At 38.7% G+C, this 13,604-nt stretch overlaps 1 protein-coding gene across 2 annotated transcripts; it reads left to right on the top strand.

The window, feature by feature from the left end:
• The first annotated feature begins 3,360 nt into the window (after positions 1–3,360).
• Positions 3,361–12,968, top strand: LOC103713600 (RGG repeats nuclear RNA binding protein A). 2 transcript variants are annotated; one of them, XM_008800592.4, is made up of 7 exons: positions 3,361–3,769; positions 3,870–4,179; positions 4,271–4,336; positions 4,452–4,587; positions 7,434–7,595; positions 7,689–7,751; positions 12,447–12,968. In XM_008800592.4, the coding sequence occupies exons 1-7, from the start codon at positions 3,571–3,573 to the stop codon at positions 12,627–12,629; spliced, it is 1,119 nt and encodes a 372-aa protein (XP_008798814.2). In that variant the 5' UTR covers positions 3,361–3,570; the 3' UTR covers positions 12,630–12,968. The 2 variants fall into 2 exon arrangements, with proteins under 2 accessions (XP_008798814.2, XP_008798813.2); XM_008800591.4 differs by having other exon boundaries at positions 3,362–3,769; positions 4,268–4,336.
• The last annotated feature ends 636 nt before the right edge of the window (positions 12,969–13,604 follow it).

The raw sequence follows: 13,604 nt of genomic DNA, 5'->3' as shown, positions 1-13,604 counted from the left end.
CATATCTAGAAGGAATAGAAAGAAGGGTAAAATATAAATCAGTTAATACTTGTAGCACTTGCTAAAAAAAATTACCAACAACTGATTCTTTAATGCGAATTTTTAGGACACATTTAGTTCGTAAGAAAAAAAATGTGCTCAACGAAAAAATAAAGAACTACCTCATATTTGGTTGAAGTTCTCAAAAAAAAAAGATTAGAAATAGCGTTCCTATGAAAATCAATTTCTTATATTTTTTAGAAAAAAATTCACGTAGAATATAGAAAAGTCTAACTCCCCCTAACTATGATTTAAGGTAATTATTTAAAAAAAAAAACTCTGAAGCTTTTAGATAGAATAGGGTATGATATTTCTTTTTATTAAGGGCATGATATACATTTTACATAACTTTCTCTAAAATATGAGCCACTCTATAATGTGTCACTTTTTTATGATCAACTAAACATATAAAAATCACTTTTCCAAGTATTATATATCTAGATATCAACTTCTCAGAAAAAATATTCCAATGAAAAAAAATTCTTTTTGCCAACCAAACGAAAAATAGGCAATGCAGTAAGGAATATCACAAAAATTGTAAATGGGTTAGGTTGAACCTTATCATATCTGGGATCATAAAAAAAAACCTTATCATATCCAATAACGTGGATCCAACTACAAATTTGCTCAAGCTTATAGCTAGAGCCTGAAATTTTATACTTCAAACATATTTGGGTGTGCAAATATATGCAGGCTTCCAATACTTGTCCACCATGAGTGTGCTATTGGTAGAACGTGATGTGACTAAGGCCATAAAAGAAGGTCCAATACTTGGTAAGACATTGAACTAATTGACCCCAGTTAGACTGTCAATCTTGTAATCACACTAGTCCTGAGTAATTTCTTCTGAACATTACCTTCATTTCTGGTATCATATTGATCTTCGAGTTAAGCCTTGTTTTCCTAATACTACCTTCCAAGCCAATCCTCATTCTCAGACAACAAAATTGCCATGGCAGGACAACTCGACCTTTTGGTAACTAATACTTTCTCGTGCTGGCGCCGAACTAGTGAAGAGCTGACGCATGCGCTCATTGAACCTATTGAAAGTTCTTTCTTATTTATTAATTTATTATTTTTGAGTAGAATGGGGGCAATGTCGCAATGACCACAAGAAAATAAATAAGGGAACTAATGTCTACTATAAGAAACACCAATGTAATTAATAGTCACCATCCGAGATAACTATGCATGGAGGATTGATGTGGAAAGTCTGCATTGGTTCCTTTGCTAGCTGGTTGGTTTCTCGACTCATTCATTAAAAATATCATGTAGCAGAGGACGAGATTGTTGAGTTGAATTTACCTTATTAATCCAGTGAATCACAACCTCGGAATCTTTCCGATCCATATTTTTGGATTGTGAAATTTTTTTAGAATCTATTTGAACTTTTTTAAAGAATTAGATTGAAAATCTTATAAAATTTATCGATTAAGCTAGTGCAACCAGCAAAATCATGAACTCCAGGCTGAGTTTGGCAAAATATCTTTAATAGCTTTGGAATAGGCCAGCCTGAATCCAAACTACCTATAGCTCCACCTCTAGAACTGAATTGGCAATTGAAGGTTCCATTTCGTTTGAAAGCAATGTTTATACAGTGCTCTGATTTTTGAGATTCTGTTCCTCCTCCACCTTTTTTTGGTAAAACAGTAGTTCTATTGAAGAAACTTGCAACTGCAGCCCTACTCTTTTAACCATTTGAACCTGGATTTTTGTCTCGAAGCTATCTCTATTGCTGCAGTGCTTTCTCATGATCTCAATTTTTCTTTAACAAAATGGCATAAGCCTCCGGCTGCAACCCCCCACAATTGAAATTTTCCTCAACAAAGCTTTAATTTCTTGTTCAAGTCTTTCAGTTTCCGAAAAAGATTTCCCCATTCTCCCATTCCACCTCTGTAGAGCATTTGTAGTGGCTTTGAGCATTCAACCTTTTTAACTCCCGCGAAGAAATTACCTCCGACATTGCGTTACCCTTCTGACATATTCTCTAATCCCATCCCAAGTAAGCCATATTTCTCAAAACAAAATGGGCCAGATCTTTGAAAAATATGAGGAGAAGCTTTAATGATAAATCGACAGCGGTCAGAGCCAACTCTAAGAAGATGCAAAATTTCTGTTTTTCGGATTCAAACTTGTCGCACTACCTAGCCGATTGTCACACCATGCAAATGGACACCTAAAGAATCATAAATCAACAAGGTCATTGCTTCGAATAAAGCCTTGAATTTGTAAGCATATTCCATGCGGTCCACCGGATCAACACATATATTTGCCTAGTATCACAATTTAGGATCTCATCTAAAAAGACTAGCTATTTGCATGAATCCTTACATACTTTCTCCATTTGAGCTTTAGCATCCTTGCCAAACTAAAAATTCAAATCCATTCAAATCTAATCACAAGCATCACTATTAGCCGATTGCCAATCCCCAAAGGCCAGTGTTGCATTATTTTCTAGTCCATGTAGGTGATAACTGGGTTCGCTCTGATACCATTTGTTGTAATCCAGAATCTCATTCAAAAAAACTAGCCAAAAAGTACTGTTTGGATTCATTGGCTTTGTATCCACTTAGTGCATAACCAATATGGGACTAAACATATATTCGCATGAATCCTCACATATAGACCATTGTAAGAATCCATGATGGAGTATCAAGCAATGAAATGATACCAAAAACCATACGTTTATTGAAACCGGCCAGATCAACTTGTTGTAAATATTTCTTTTAGAAAATCACCACTACTTCCGAAAGACCCTAAGATGGGATCCTTAAAAATTCACAAAGATTGCAAACCGGTTGATAAGCCGCATAAAGAGAGTCACCGTATAGTTATCAAGGTCTTGTTTCTTCATGATATTCCTCAAATTATTAAAGAAAGAGTGCTTCTATCGTTGAGAAGGAATAAAAGGCTTGAGGTTAGGGTTTACCCAATCATCAACAGCCACTTCCACAGCATTCGTGGGCTGCCACCTCCGGTTGAAGTACAAGTCACCGTGCGAGGAATATTTTCCTAGCAACCTTCTCAATATTACCTTCCGACACGGCACACTAGGCAAATATTTTCATTTCCAAACATGGCGTTGTTCCTGTGTTCTCACATGCCAAGCACGTGATAGCACGAACCCTGTATATAAGATCCAGCTCCGCTACCTATCTACCTATACCTATTTAATGAAAAGAACGGAGAAAATTTAATTCCTCTCCAAAATTGAGAAAGATTAAAAAATTATATAAAAAAGAGACTCTTGTTAATTATTATTTAAAATTTGTACACGTCATCTTAATAAATTTGAGAAGTCCACGCACAAAAAACTGGGGGAAAGAGGATTAGGTTTTCCGCGGCGCCTCCTTTCCGCTGTCGCCTTCACGCAAGAAGACACTCCCTCTCTCTCTCTACCCACTCCTCTCTGCTTCTCGGGTTGCTAGGGTTGGTTCCATGGCTCCAAACTAGGGTTTCAAGGCCTCCTCCTCCTCGCTTCCAAGACCTAGGGTTCCTATCCTCTTATCTATTCCTTCCTGGCCAATCGAAATGGCGGCGGCGACGGCGAACCCCTTCGATCTCCTCGGCGACTATGACCATGACGACCCCTCCACCCTTATCGCCGCGCAGCAGAAGAAGGCGGCGGCGGCGGCGCCTCCTCGGGCCAAGAAGGCTCTACCCCCCGCCCAGCCCTCCACCAACTCGCTGGCCAAGCTGCCCTCCAAACCCCTTCCCCCAGCTGAAGCAGGTCGTGCTCTAACCCTTTAACCCTCTATCTCCATTTCTTTATAGTTCGATCCTACTGGTTTTAGGGTTTCTTGTTGTTCTTGGTTTGGTTCTTTGAGCAGCGAGGGAGGCGAGAAGAGGACGGGGAGGTAGCCGGGCCGGTGGCGGCCGTGGATCTGGCCGTGGACGCGGCGGATTCAACGGTCGGGATAATTACGGGAGCGATGAGAACGGGGTGCTCGAGAATGGGTTCCGGAGGCGGTTCGGGGCGTCAGAGGATGGAGAGGTGGAGAAGCCTTCGGGTGGCGGTTCTCGTAATACTTATCGCGGTGCCCGAGGGGGCCGTCCCCGGGGTTACCTTGATGGTGAGCCAGAGGAGGGTGAATGGCCTGCCAGGAGGCAGTTCGATCGTCACAGTGGTACTGGACGTGGGTCAGTATTAGCTTTAGCTTCATTCCAGTGTTTGTTTCTTACTTTCTATTGAGATATCTTTGGGTTTTGGATTGTTTGATGGGTGAAGTAGTGGGATCAAGCGCGAGGGCTCTGGCCGTGGGAACTGGGGGACTCCGACCGACCAAGGACAAGTGAAGTGAGTTTGTTTTCTTTTATTACTCATAGTTTTCTTCTGGAATGTTTCCATCTAGCTCATGCATGATGGTTAGTTCAGAATATTTGTTTATATGGTTTGGAACTTGTGGGTACAGAAAACCAGAGGAGTTCATAAATTCAGTTAATATGTATGCAAAATTTGAAGAGAAGCCTGTAGGAGAGGAGGATGGTGTGGCGGTTGACAAGGAGAATGCACCGGGAGAGACTAAAGAGAAAGAGCCTGAAGATAAGGTGAACCCCCTTTCTGGTTGTATACTCTAATGAATTTGGTACTTTATACATGTTATCACTATCTTAGAGGCCGTATTTTTTCTGCACATAGCTTCTGTCTACAAGGCTGTCCATAAATTCTTAGTTGTCTTCTTTACTGCAAGTTAGAGAGTTAAATTACAGAATTTGATCGCTTGTCTGTTGATTTTAAAAGGTAACCTGCACATAGATATTATTAGACTAAGCCAAAACAATGTGTACTCTCCTCGGTGTACCTTTTCAGCAGTATTTCACATCCATGTACAAGATATCTCACATATATCAAGTGGTAGGCCTGAAACCCTCCTAATCTCTTAAAAATTATTATCACGTACTACTGCTGAAGTATCAAAATTAAGTGAGCAGAACTGCTAAGATGTATTGAGAGTAATAATAAATTTTAGCTGAAACAACATGTTCTATTGAAATGACATGAGTATTTTGATGGGCCAATGCATAACGCATACCAAAAGAAGTTTGGCCACGTTTTGCACCCATTTTATGCTAGAAGAACTTCAGCCAAACTTGGCAGAAGCTGGATCAAAAATACGTGCATGAAGCTGAATCAAAAGATATGTTCGTTACACTGATGTATATTCAACAATCCCATGATGCAGGCTATTTCTCCTGATTATCTCTTGTAATGCAAATCATGTATTGGAGAAGGTAATTATCCTCCCTTATTCATCTGGACAATCTTTTATTCATATTTTAATCGATCCATCCTTTAAGTAAACCTGCACCTGATGGTGATACATTTTAAAAGCTCGACATCAGTTTATATTCTTCATGCCTGACCTTTAGTTTCAAACACGAGTAATGATAAAAAATGGTTTGTGGATTTACTAAATAAGTACATGCTAATGAAGAAGATATCAAGTTGCAATTGGAACTATAACATAACCAGCAAGCTTTTTGCTGTCTTATATGCCTTCATTATCCATCTTTGAGTAGGGCAGAATTATCTGCTGAAGCAAATATTTCATAGTATTCGGTGCGGTTCTTTTCCTTGAGGCTGCACTTGATTTGGGAATTAGAGAAAGTGGAATAGGAAAGTTATGCCTACCAGAGTAGCTATTCCTTAGTAATTCCCCTTTTTGGTCCACAACTCTAGGCTCAGTTTTTTGTCCATTAAAGAAAAGGAGGTAGGCTTTATTCTAAGGATAACTTGAAAGTTATAACAACTTTTCCTCAGAATAGCTGTGCCTGGATAAACAAGTTTGACCAGGATAACTTGCTTATGCATGTTTCATGAGAACTGTTTGGCAGGTAGGCCTATTGCAACCGTGATGGTTGCTCTGTAAGGGTTGAGTTCTGATTTAGATCATTTGGTCTCTAACATGAAAAAGGAAAAAACCGATGAGATTTTAAAGATATGATCACTGAGGTGTTAAAATATAATATGGTTTCTTGGTTCTAACAATATTTTGTTGCGTAAAATATTTATTCAACTTTTCCTTGAAACTAAAAATAACTAACCTGAGTTTCCCCATCATAAATTAAATAGTGATGACAGTAAACCAAGATTCAGGGGCTGTTTGTCATTATGCTAAACGTTGGACTCCCCATTTATGATGTTCCATTTTTGAAAAAGAAAGGAGAAATATTTTGGTAAATCATCCTTTGCACTTGAGCTAGGAAGAGATTATCATGTCACTTCTCTTTGAAAAAAACATGGTATCAGCTGGAATTTTGACAGCTCTAGGTATGTCCACAGTTGACAGATCCTTTCACTTCAACATGGGGTTATTTTATGTTCTATGAATATGTTTTATGAATGCTTTCATCTAATTGGGTTCAGTTGTGTAGTTTTAATTTTTAACCCTCTGTTCCTATCAGGGTTAGATTATTATGATCCAATCTCGATGGTTGTGTTGGTGGACAAGCTAAGAGAGCCTGATCTTATTACTAACAAGAATTTAGATTGACAATAATTGATGTAGTCAACCTATTTGGTTTGTTGGCAGTTCACATTACATAATTATGTGTTCGAACCATGGAATATCGTACCGGCTGGTACGGGCCGGTACGTACCGGTCCGGTCCTAGACCGGTACCGAAACCACAAGAAAACCGGTATTTTTCGGTTTTTTAGCCGAACCGGCCGGTACGGACTCCGTACCCGCCGGATTTTTTTTTTTAGAACCACAGCGCCTTGCGCCGTGGTTTTTGAAACCACCGCATACCGGCCGGTACGGTACCGGTACCGTACCGTACCGGTCCGGCCGGCCATCGGTACGCCGACCGGTACCGGTACGGCGGACCTTGGTTCGAACTTTTGAATTTGAAAAAGAAATTTGCAGTCGCATACTTCAGATTACAAGATAGCAAAAATGTATTATGCAGTTGTATTTACTCATGTAATATCATTGTAATATTCATTATGATTAGATGGATTCTCCTCGCAAAGATGCATCATGCATAAGTTAACTAATCCAAGTCCAAACCCATATCCTTCTTTTCATTTTTTTTCTCATTTCAACTTATCAATAATTATATAACTAAATCGATGCACGTAGGGACTACTAGGGAGACGATACATAATTTAGTAAATGCTGGTAGAAGAATTTGCATTCTGACAATTTCATCAAATCACTCACATGTCATCATGCCAGTCTGCCTGTGTGTTTTTTCCACGAAATTCTCGTTGAGGTTAATAGGACAAGAGTATTATAATTTTCCTAGGGTCAATGAGTGTGCTCTTTATGCTATCTCTCTTTTTTGTGATGCGCATTGAGGGTCTTTTGGATTCATTTATCTAGAGCATTACAACATACATATAATTTACCGTTAAATATTTTTCTTAATTTTTGTGGCTTCTGCATGCAGGAGATGACTCTCGATGAGTATGAGAAATTACTAGAAGAAAAGAGAAAAGCACTTCAGGCACTACAAAAAATAGAGGAAAGGAAGGTGGATGTCGACAAGGAGTTTGAATTCATGCAGCAACTCTCTGCCAAGAAAAACAACGATGATGTCTTTATAAAACTGGTGAATTTTGAAGCATTTTAATTCTACTTTACCTGTTTGTACATGCAAGTTCTAGCTATAAGTTCATGTCTTCCAATTAATTGCTGTTTCTAGGGTTCGGAACGGGAATCAGCCAGGAGAAGAGATGCTGCTGACAGGGAAGATTCAGCCAGGAGGGTAAGTGATCCTTTTTCTGCTAACACATTAATGAAAATTTATTTGGTTAATCAGTCTACTTGTACATGCAATCATTCGATATAAGATGGTTCACATGAGTCATTTAATAAAAAAGCATGGTGCTATGATGACAATTTATCTTCTATTTTATCACTATTCATTGTGATTATCAATGGTGTTATGCGCTTGTTTCTGAGCAGATTTTCTGCATCTCTGATGTTCTAAAGATTAGACAGTTGGTCATCTAATAACTGATATTCAGCTCTCTTGTAGAAAAATGAAGTGCATTTCTTGTTGCCAAAATACTTGATATTTTTGATTTTGTTCTTTAAGTTATTATGTGTTCATTTAAAATTGTTCGTCTGCAAATATTTAAAGGTTACAGCAAAAGAATGATGTCAATGTATGGTGTGCTATGAGAGAAAGCTTTAAGCCGCATTCTTTTGGTTATATACAGTATAGTCCTAAAATCAAAGGGAATTATGCAGAAAAAGCCTTGCAGTTTTACTTGTTGCAGAAACCGTCTGCTTTGGCTTTCCTACTGGGCCATATGCTCTTGCCTTGAAAAGTAGTAACTGGAGCTGCTATGCTTATGAAGTCAGGAGCAATATGGTCCATTAAAGTCGAAAACATATTGTTCTTTCAGAAAAAAAGGGCCAAACTTTTTATGCAAAAATATGCAGAAAAAGGAAGAAAAGGGATAGACCTGCAAAATTCTAAAGTCAAATGACATGATAGGGACCATTCTTTTGAGGTAGAACCACCCCCCAACCAAGCAACCCCAACTAGACCTGACCACAGCTCCGGAACCGCCGGTTCCGATTCCACAAAAACCTAGAACCTTAACCGGAACCGAAAATGGTCGGTTCGGTTTCGGTTCTAGAACCGCCGGTTCCGGTTCTAGACGGTTTTGGTTCTGGTTCTAAACGGTTCCGATTTCGATTTTTCAACATAAATTATATTTTTTAAAAAAAAATAGATTGTGTAATTAATTTGAAAAAACAATTTAAATACATATAGATTGTGTAATTAATACAAAATGATAATTTGTACCTCATTTTATTATTTACTATCAAAGTAAAATTTAATAATACAACTAGATAACATTATAAAAAAAATAATAAGTTACATTAAATAAATTTGGAACTAATTTATTTTATTATAAATGAAAAAAAAAGAAAAAAAAGGCTTGAACTTAATTAAAATTAAGCTGCCTATGTATCCTCTTGGGATTTAGAGGAATCAAAGCCCTCATAGTTCACTTACCTTCATGGTTGAGCAATTAACCCCCCTTACCTCAATGATCAATCACTATCATTGCTGCCGGCTGTAGGCGATCCGCTAGTTCCAATGTCAAATAAGTCTTCACTGTCCTCAATTGTGTTATCTTGTAATCTACGTTTTACCTTTCTCCAATCGTCAACACATGTTTAGGCTTCCAAGTTATTCGGCCTTAAACAAGATCGTCGCTCATCTAAGATTTGACCTCCAGCACTGAATGTTTGCTTAACAGCAACGGTTGAGCACGGGCAAGCTAAAATCTCCTTAGCAATTGCCGAGAGGACTGGGAATTGGTTTGAATGCTCCTTCCACCACTTTAATATTGGAAATTGTTGATCTGAAATGCTATCACCAAACTCAAAAGAAGTGGTTAGATAATAATCAAGTTCCACACTGGAATTTGATGAACTCCTCGGGCGCTTTTGGCGTTGCAAAATCATTTGCTGTGCAACGCTAAGATTTGCCAGTAAAATAGTAGTTTTTTTTTTTCCGGTTCAAATCGGAATCGAACCGCCGGTTCCGATTCCGATTCGGTTTCGGTTCCGATTCGGTTCCATCAAACTTGAAACTTTAACCGAACCGTATTCCACAAGGCTCCAGTTCGGTTAAGAACCGTGAGACACGGTTCCGGTTCCGGTCCGGTTCTTTCCAGTTCGGTTCCCCGGTTAGAACCGGACCGTGGTTAGGTCTAACCCCAACCCCCCAGAAAAGAAAAAGAAATCCCTATCATTGTATGTGTGATAATTGTTGAGCTCAAGGGATCACAAATACATAGGTGAGGATGGAAAATTTTTCATCGAGTAGCCTTGTTTGTATGCTTTGCCGGGTAAAGGAGAGGGAATGGTAAGTTGTCAGAGCTTGCTGCCTGGACACTAGGTGTGTGTGGGTGTGGGCTCCTATTTTAGCAACAATATAGAAGCCTGTCCTAAAATTAAGCTGCAGGATACATTCTTATAATTAGCATAAGGACTATGAGTTAGGTCAGTTTTTGTCATCATTGTCTCTTGCAGGTCACCTCATTTTAAATGGCAGTTGCTGCTAATGCTGTAACGTTCATATCTACGTGCACTAACAGATAGTACAGTGCAAAGAAACAATACTTGGTCTTATGTTTATTGCACAACTCTGAGGACAAGAAGATCTAGGACCACTCAGAAATCTGTAAGATTCCTCAAAAAAGCAAAACACCCCTTTTGGCATTGAGCGCTACAAAATTTTGAGATTTGCACACCTTCGAGTCTCTTAGGAGCACAAAGGTGTAGGGGAAAGAAGACATCTTTAATCATTGTCAAGCATCTGATGCCCCATTGATATAGGAAAACTGGTTTCCCTAATTTAAATATGTATTTAAATATTCAATACCAGAGCTAATAAATTTATTCCTTCAAAGCTAATCTCAAATGAGCATGTATTTTGATAACGATAGTATTAATATGCTGTAAAATGCGTACAGTTTACCTTGTTTAAGCATTTAGAAGAAAATATGACTTATGATGCTAGTGTCTTTTGTTGTTATTCTTGATGTTAATGTTTCTAAGTAATAACAAATCAGCAATCATAGATTTCATGACCACTTTTTAAGGTCAATGAATCATTACCAGTTTTCTGATGATATGCCTTTTTTCGGTGTACTTCTGACCCTTTTTTTCATATGAAATAAAGAAAATACTTGGTAATACAAGTTGATCAAATACAAATAAGTTATCATCAATATCAAAAATGCACCTGTCATTGTATATAAGATGAAAAACATATAAATATTGCCTTCTATTTTTTTTTCTATTTTGTCACATAAACATTGTTTTCGTCATGGTTTGCCGAACCAGTCCGTACCGGCCGGTTCGGGCCGTATCAGACCGGTCCGGCCTGGAAACAGTATCCGAACAGCATTGAAACCGGTTCCAGGGTGTCTCGGGCCGGTACCGACCAGTACACATGCGTACCGGCTACGTACCGGTCACGTATCGGCTAGTACTGATGCGAATCGGTCGGTTCGCATTGGTACCAATTTTTTTTTAATCACAGTGTGCGCGCTGTGGATTTTAAACCACAGCGCGTGCGCGTGGCCCGAAACGGGGCCGTGCGCTCGCGTGCGATTCCCCGCCCCGCGCGTTCCGCGCGCAGGCACGATCCATGTGCTGGGAACCGCCGCGCAGGCGTGCTGCCCCGCGCGGATCATAAATGGCCAGCCCCGGTGCGTCCGCGCATGGACTTGAACCAATTTTTTTTTTCGACCCGCGTCCATGTATGTCCGCGTGTGGACATGAACCAAAAAAAAAAAATACAAACAGAAGCCCGATTCGTACGGGACCGGTTCTGATCTCGAACCGGTCCGGTAGGTGACCGTACGCCTACCGATACCAGTTCAGTGTACCTTAGTTTTCCTTATGTTCAGCGCCCAAATCTGACTCCTGTATCTACAGCCATTCAACAGTGGTCCTAACATGCCAAATTTCATCTCGATTTTTTTTTTGTAGCACCTTAATTCTATGCACATATGTAGTTTCACTTTCATGGAGTCTTTTGAGTTTCTTAGTAATTGATGATTATGAGTGCAATATTGGATTCATCCAGGAGTATATATTCTTGATAGTTATTTGTTTAGAGCATCACTAAGTTCTTTACTAAATGTATGATCTTTAGGCTATATATGTTATTAATATGGGATATTGTTTGCCTTATCTGTATTTCAATGATTATATTAATACCTGTTATCAGTTCTCTTGTAGCTGAGTGCTGTGTGAAGTTGAGACTCCATGTCTGCGGTTAAGTACCCTAGATTATGATAGCAATGCACAGTAGTGATCATCATTTGACAGTAAGTATATTTGGTAGGACATATGTACTATCAAATCACTTTATGACTTGTACTGTTTTAATTGTTTGTATTCATTGATTAAATGGCTAACCATGTTATCATCAGCCTCTCATCATTGCTTCTGCCATAAGTATTAATGAAGTAATTAAATCATCAGAGATATTCAATGTACTATTGGACAATCATCCATGCATTCGGGATCAAGTGTTTGTCTGTCTCTTGCATATACTCGTCAATTGAACCTTCCAGTTTTCACTGGATTGTTATGGAGAATAGATGGCTTTGTGTGAAACCTTGTAGCTGTTGCTTGACTGGTGTAGGATGTTGGACAATTAATCTTGCAAATTGCTGGCCTGTTCTCTGGCAATTTAACTATAAAATGTTCAAGGAAAACAGTGATGTCCTGGATTTGTTTTGTTGGCTTTAGTTGCTGGTAGCTTGGTTTTGTAGTCTGTGACCATAAATTAGCCATGCAAATTTCTTATCCATTCTCCGTTAAAGAACTAATTTGGAACTTACTGAATTTATTAGCCAAAGAGCTAGCTGTATTGTTTTTTCTTTTTTGTTGTTGACTCGTTTTTGGTTTCGAATTGTAGCCTGCGATCATCAATACCTTTCTGAGACCTGCGGAAGAAGCGAGGCACTATAATCCTGGAGGTCGAGGTCGTGGGCGTGGTGGTCGAGGTGCTAGAGGTGGATTTGGCAGAACCGGCACAATGAACACTCCACCTCCTTCCATTGAAGACCCTGGGCATTTTCCAACGTTGGGCGGCAATTGAGAGGACTTAATCTTCCCCCTGTTACTCTCTTTGGTGGGCACGGGAGCCACAGGTAATTAGACAGTCAGTCTTTTGACTTCTTTGCTGTCCGTCTATAAAATGGACCATGCTGCTTATTCCTGGATCCTGTAATGGATTTGTCCTCTCTTTTCGATTTAACCTTGTCAATGTGCATCAAGGGGAATAGATGGTGCTTTGCTTGTTTAACCATCTGTGAGATACATTAATGGTGTTGTATGAATTTTCCAGTGGTGGTCGTTTCCCCAAGATCCTTTTTGATTTTGGGTGGAAAGATTTGTTAAATCCGTAGCATTCTTCATCATGATTGAAGCATGGAAAGGCGGGATGGTGTCAAATCTGAAACTGTTGGTTAATTGTATCCATAACCTCGTGCTGTGAATGCATATACGCTTCTGTGGATGTGGTCACGTGACCTGGCCTATAAATTTCGTATGGCATGCTTCGCAAGCATCCCTCTGGTTCCGTTATCCTCGAAGTCCTTGATGCGGATTGATCAAGGCTTTGCTGTAAGAGTACTGATCTTCAGTTTTTTCCTTTTTTTTCCTCTTGCTATATATTCTGTCAGAGTGCAGCAAATAAGTATTGAGTATATCGATGCTCAAAAAGCTACAAGAGGACTATCTGGGAATTCCTCAAACAATTTTTTAAAAAAAATTTAAGACTTGATTTGCAGAAAGGTTTTTTTTTCATTGAAATATTTTCTGTAGAAAGTTAGTGTATGGATATATGATACATGAAAAACAAATGTATATATGCCAAAAAATCGTATGTTTATTATATTTGATTATATATATATATATATTTGGAATGTTATGTAAAATATTTGTTATGCTAGAGGGAAAAAAAATATTCATTCTATCTAAAAATTTAAAAGCACTTTTTTTAAAAAATATTCTAATTTTTATCTGATAAAAATTAAATTATTTTCATATCCTATATTTTTTAATAAAATAT

This window comes from Phoenix dactylifera, chromosome 2, assembly GCF_009389715.1.
Source record: "Phoenix dactylifera cultivar Barhee BC4 chromosome 2, palm_55x_up_171113_PBpolish2nd_filt_p, whole genome shotgun sequence".
Classification (NCBI taxonomy): Eukaryota; Viridiplantae; Streptophyta; class Magnoliopsida; order Arecales; family Arecaceae; genus Phoenix; species Phoenix dactylifera.
The sequence above is the reverse complement of the archived record's forward strand: the minus strand, read 5'-3'. Positions and strand labels throughout refer to the sequence as shown.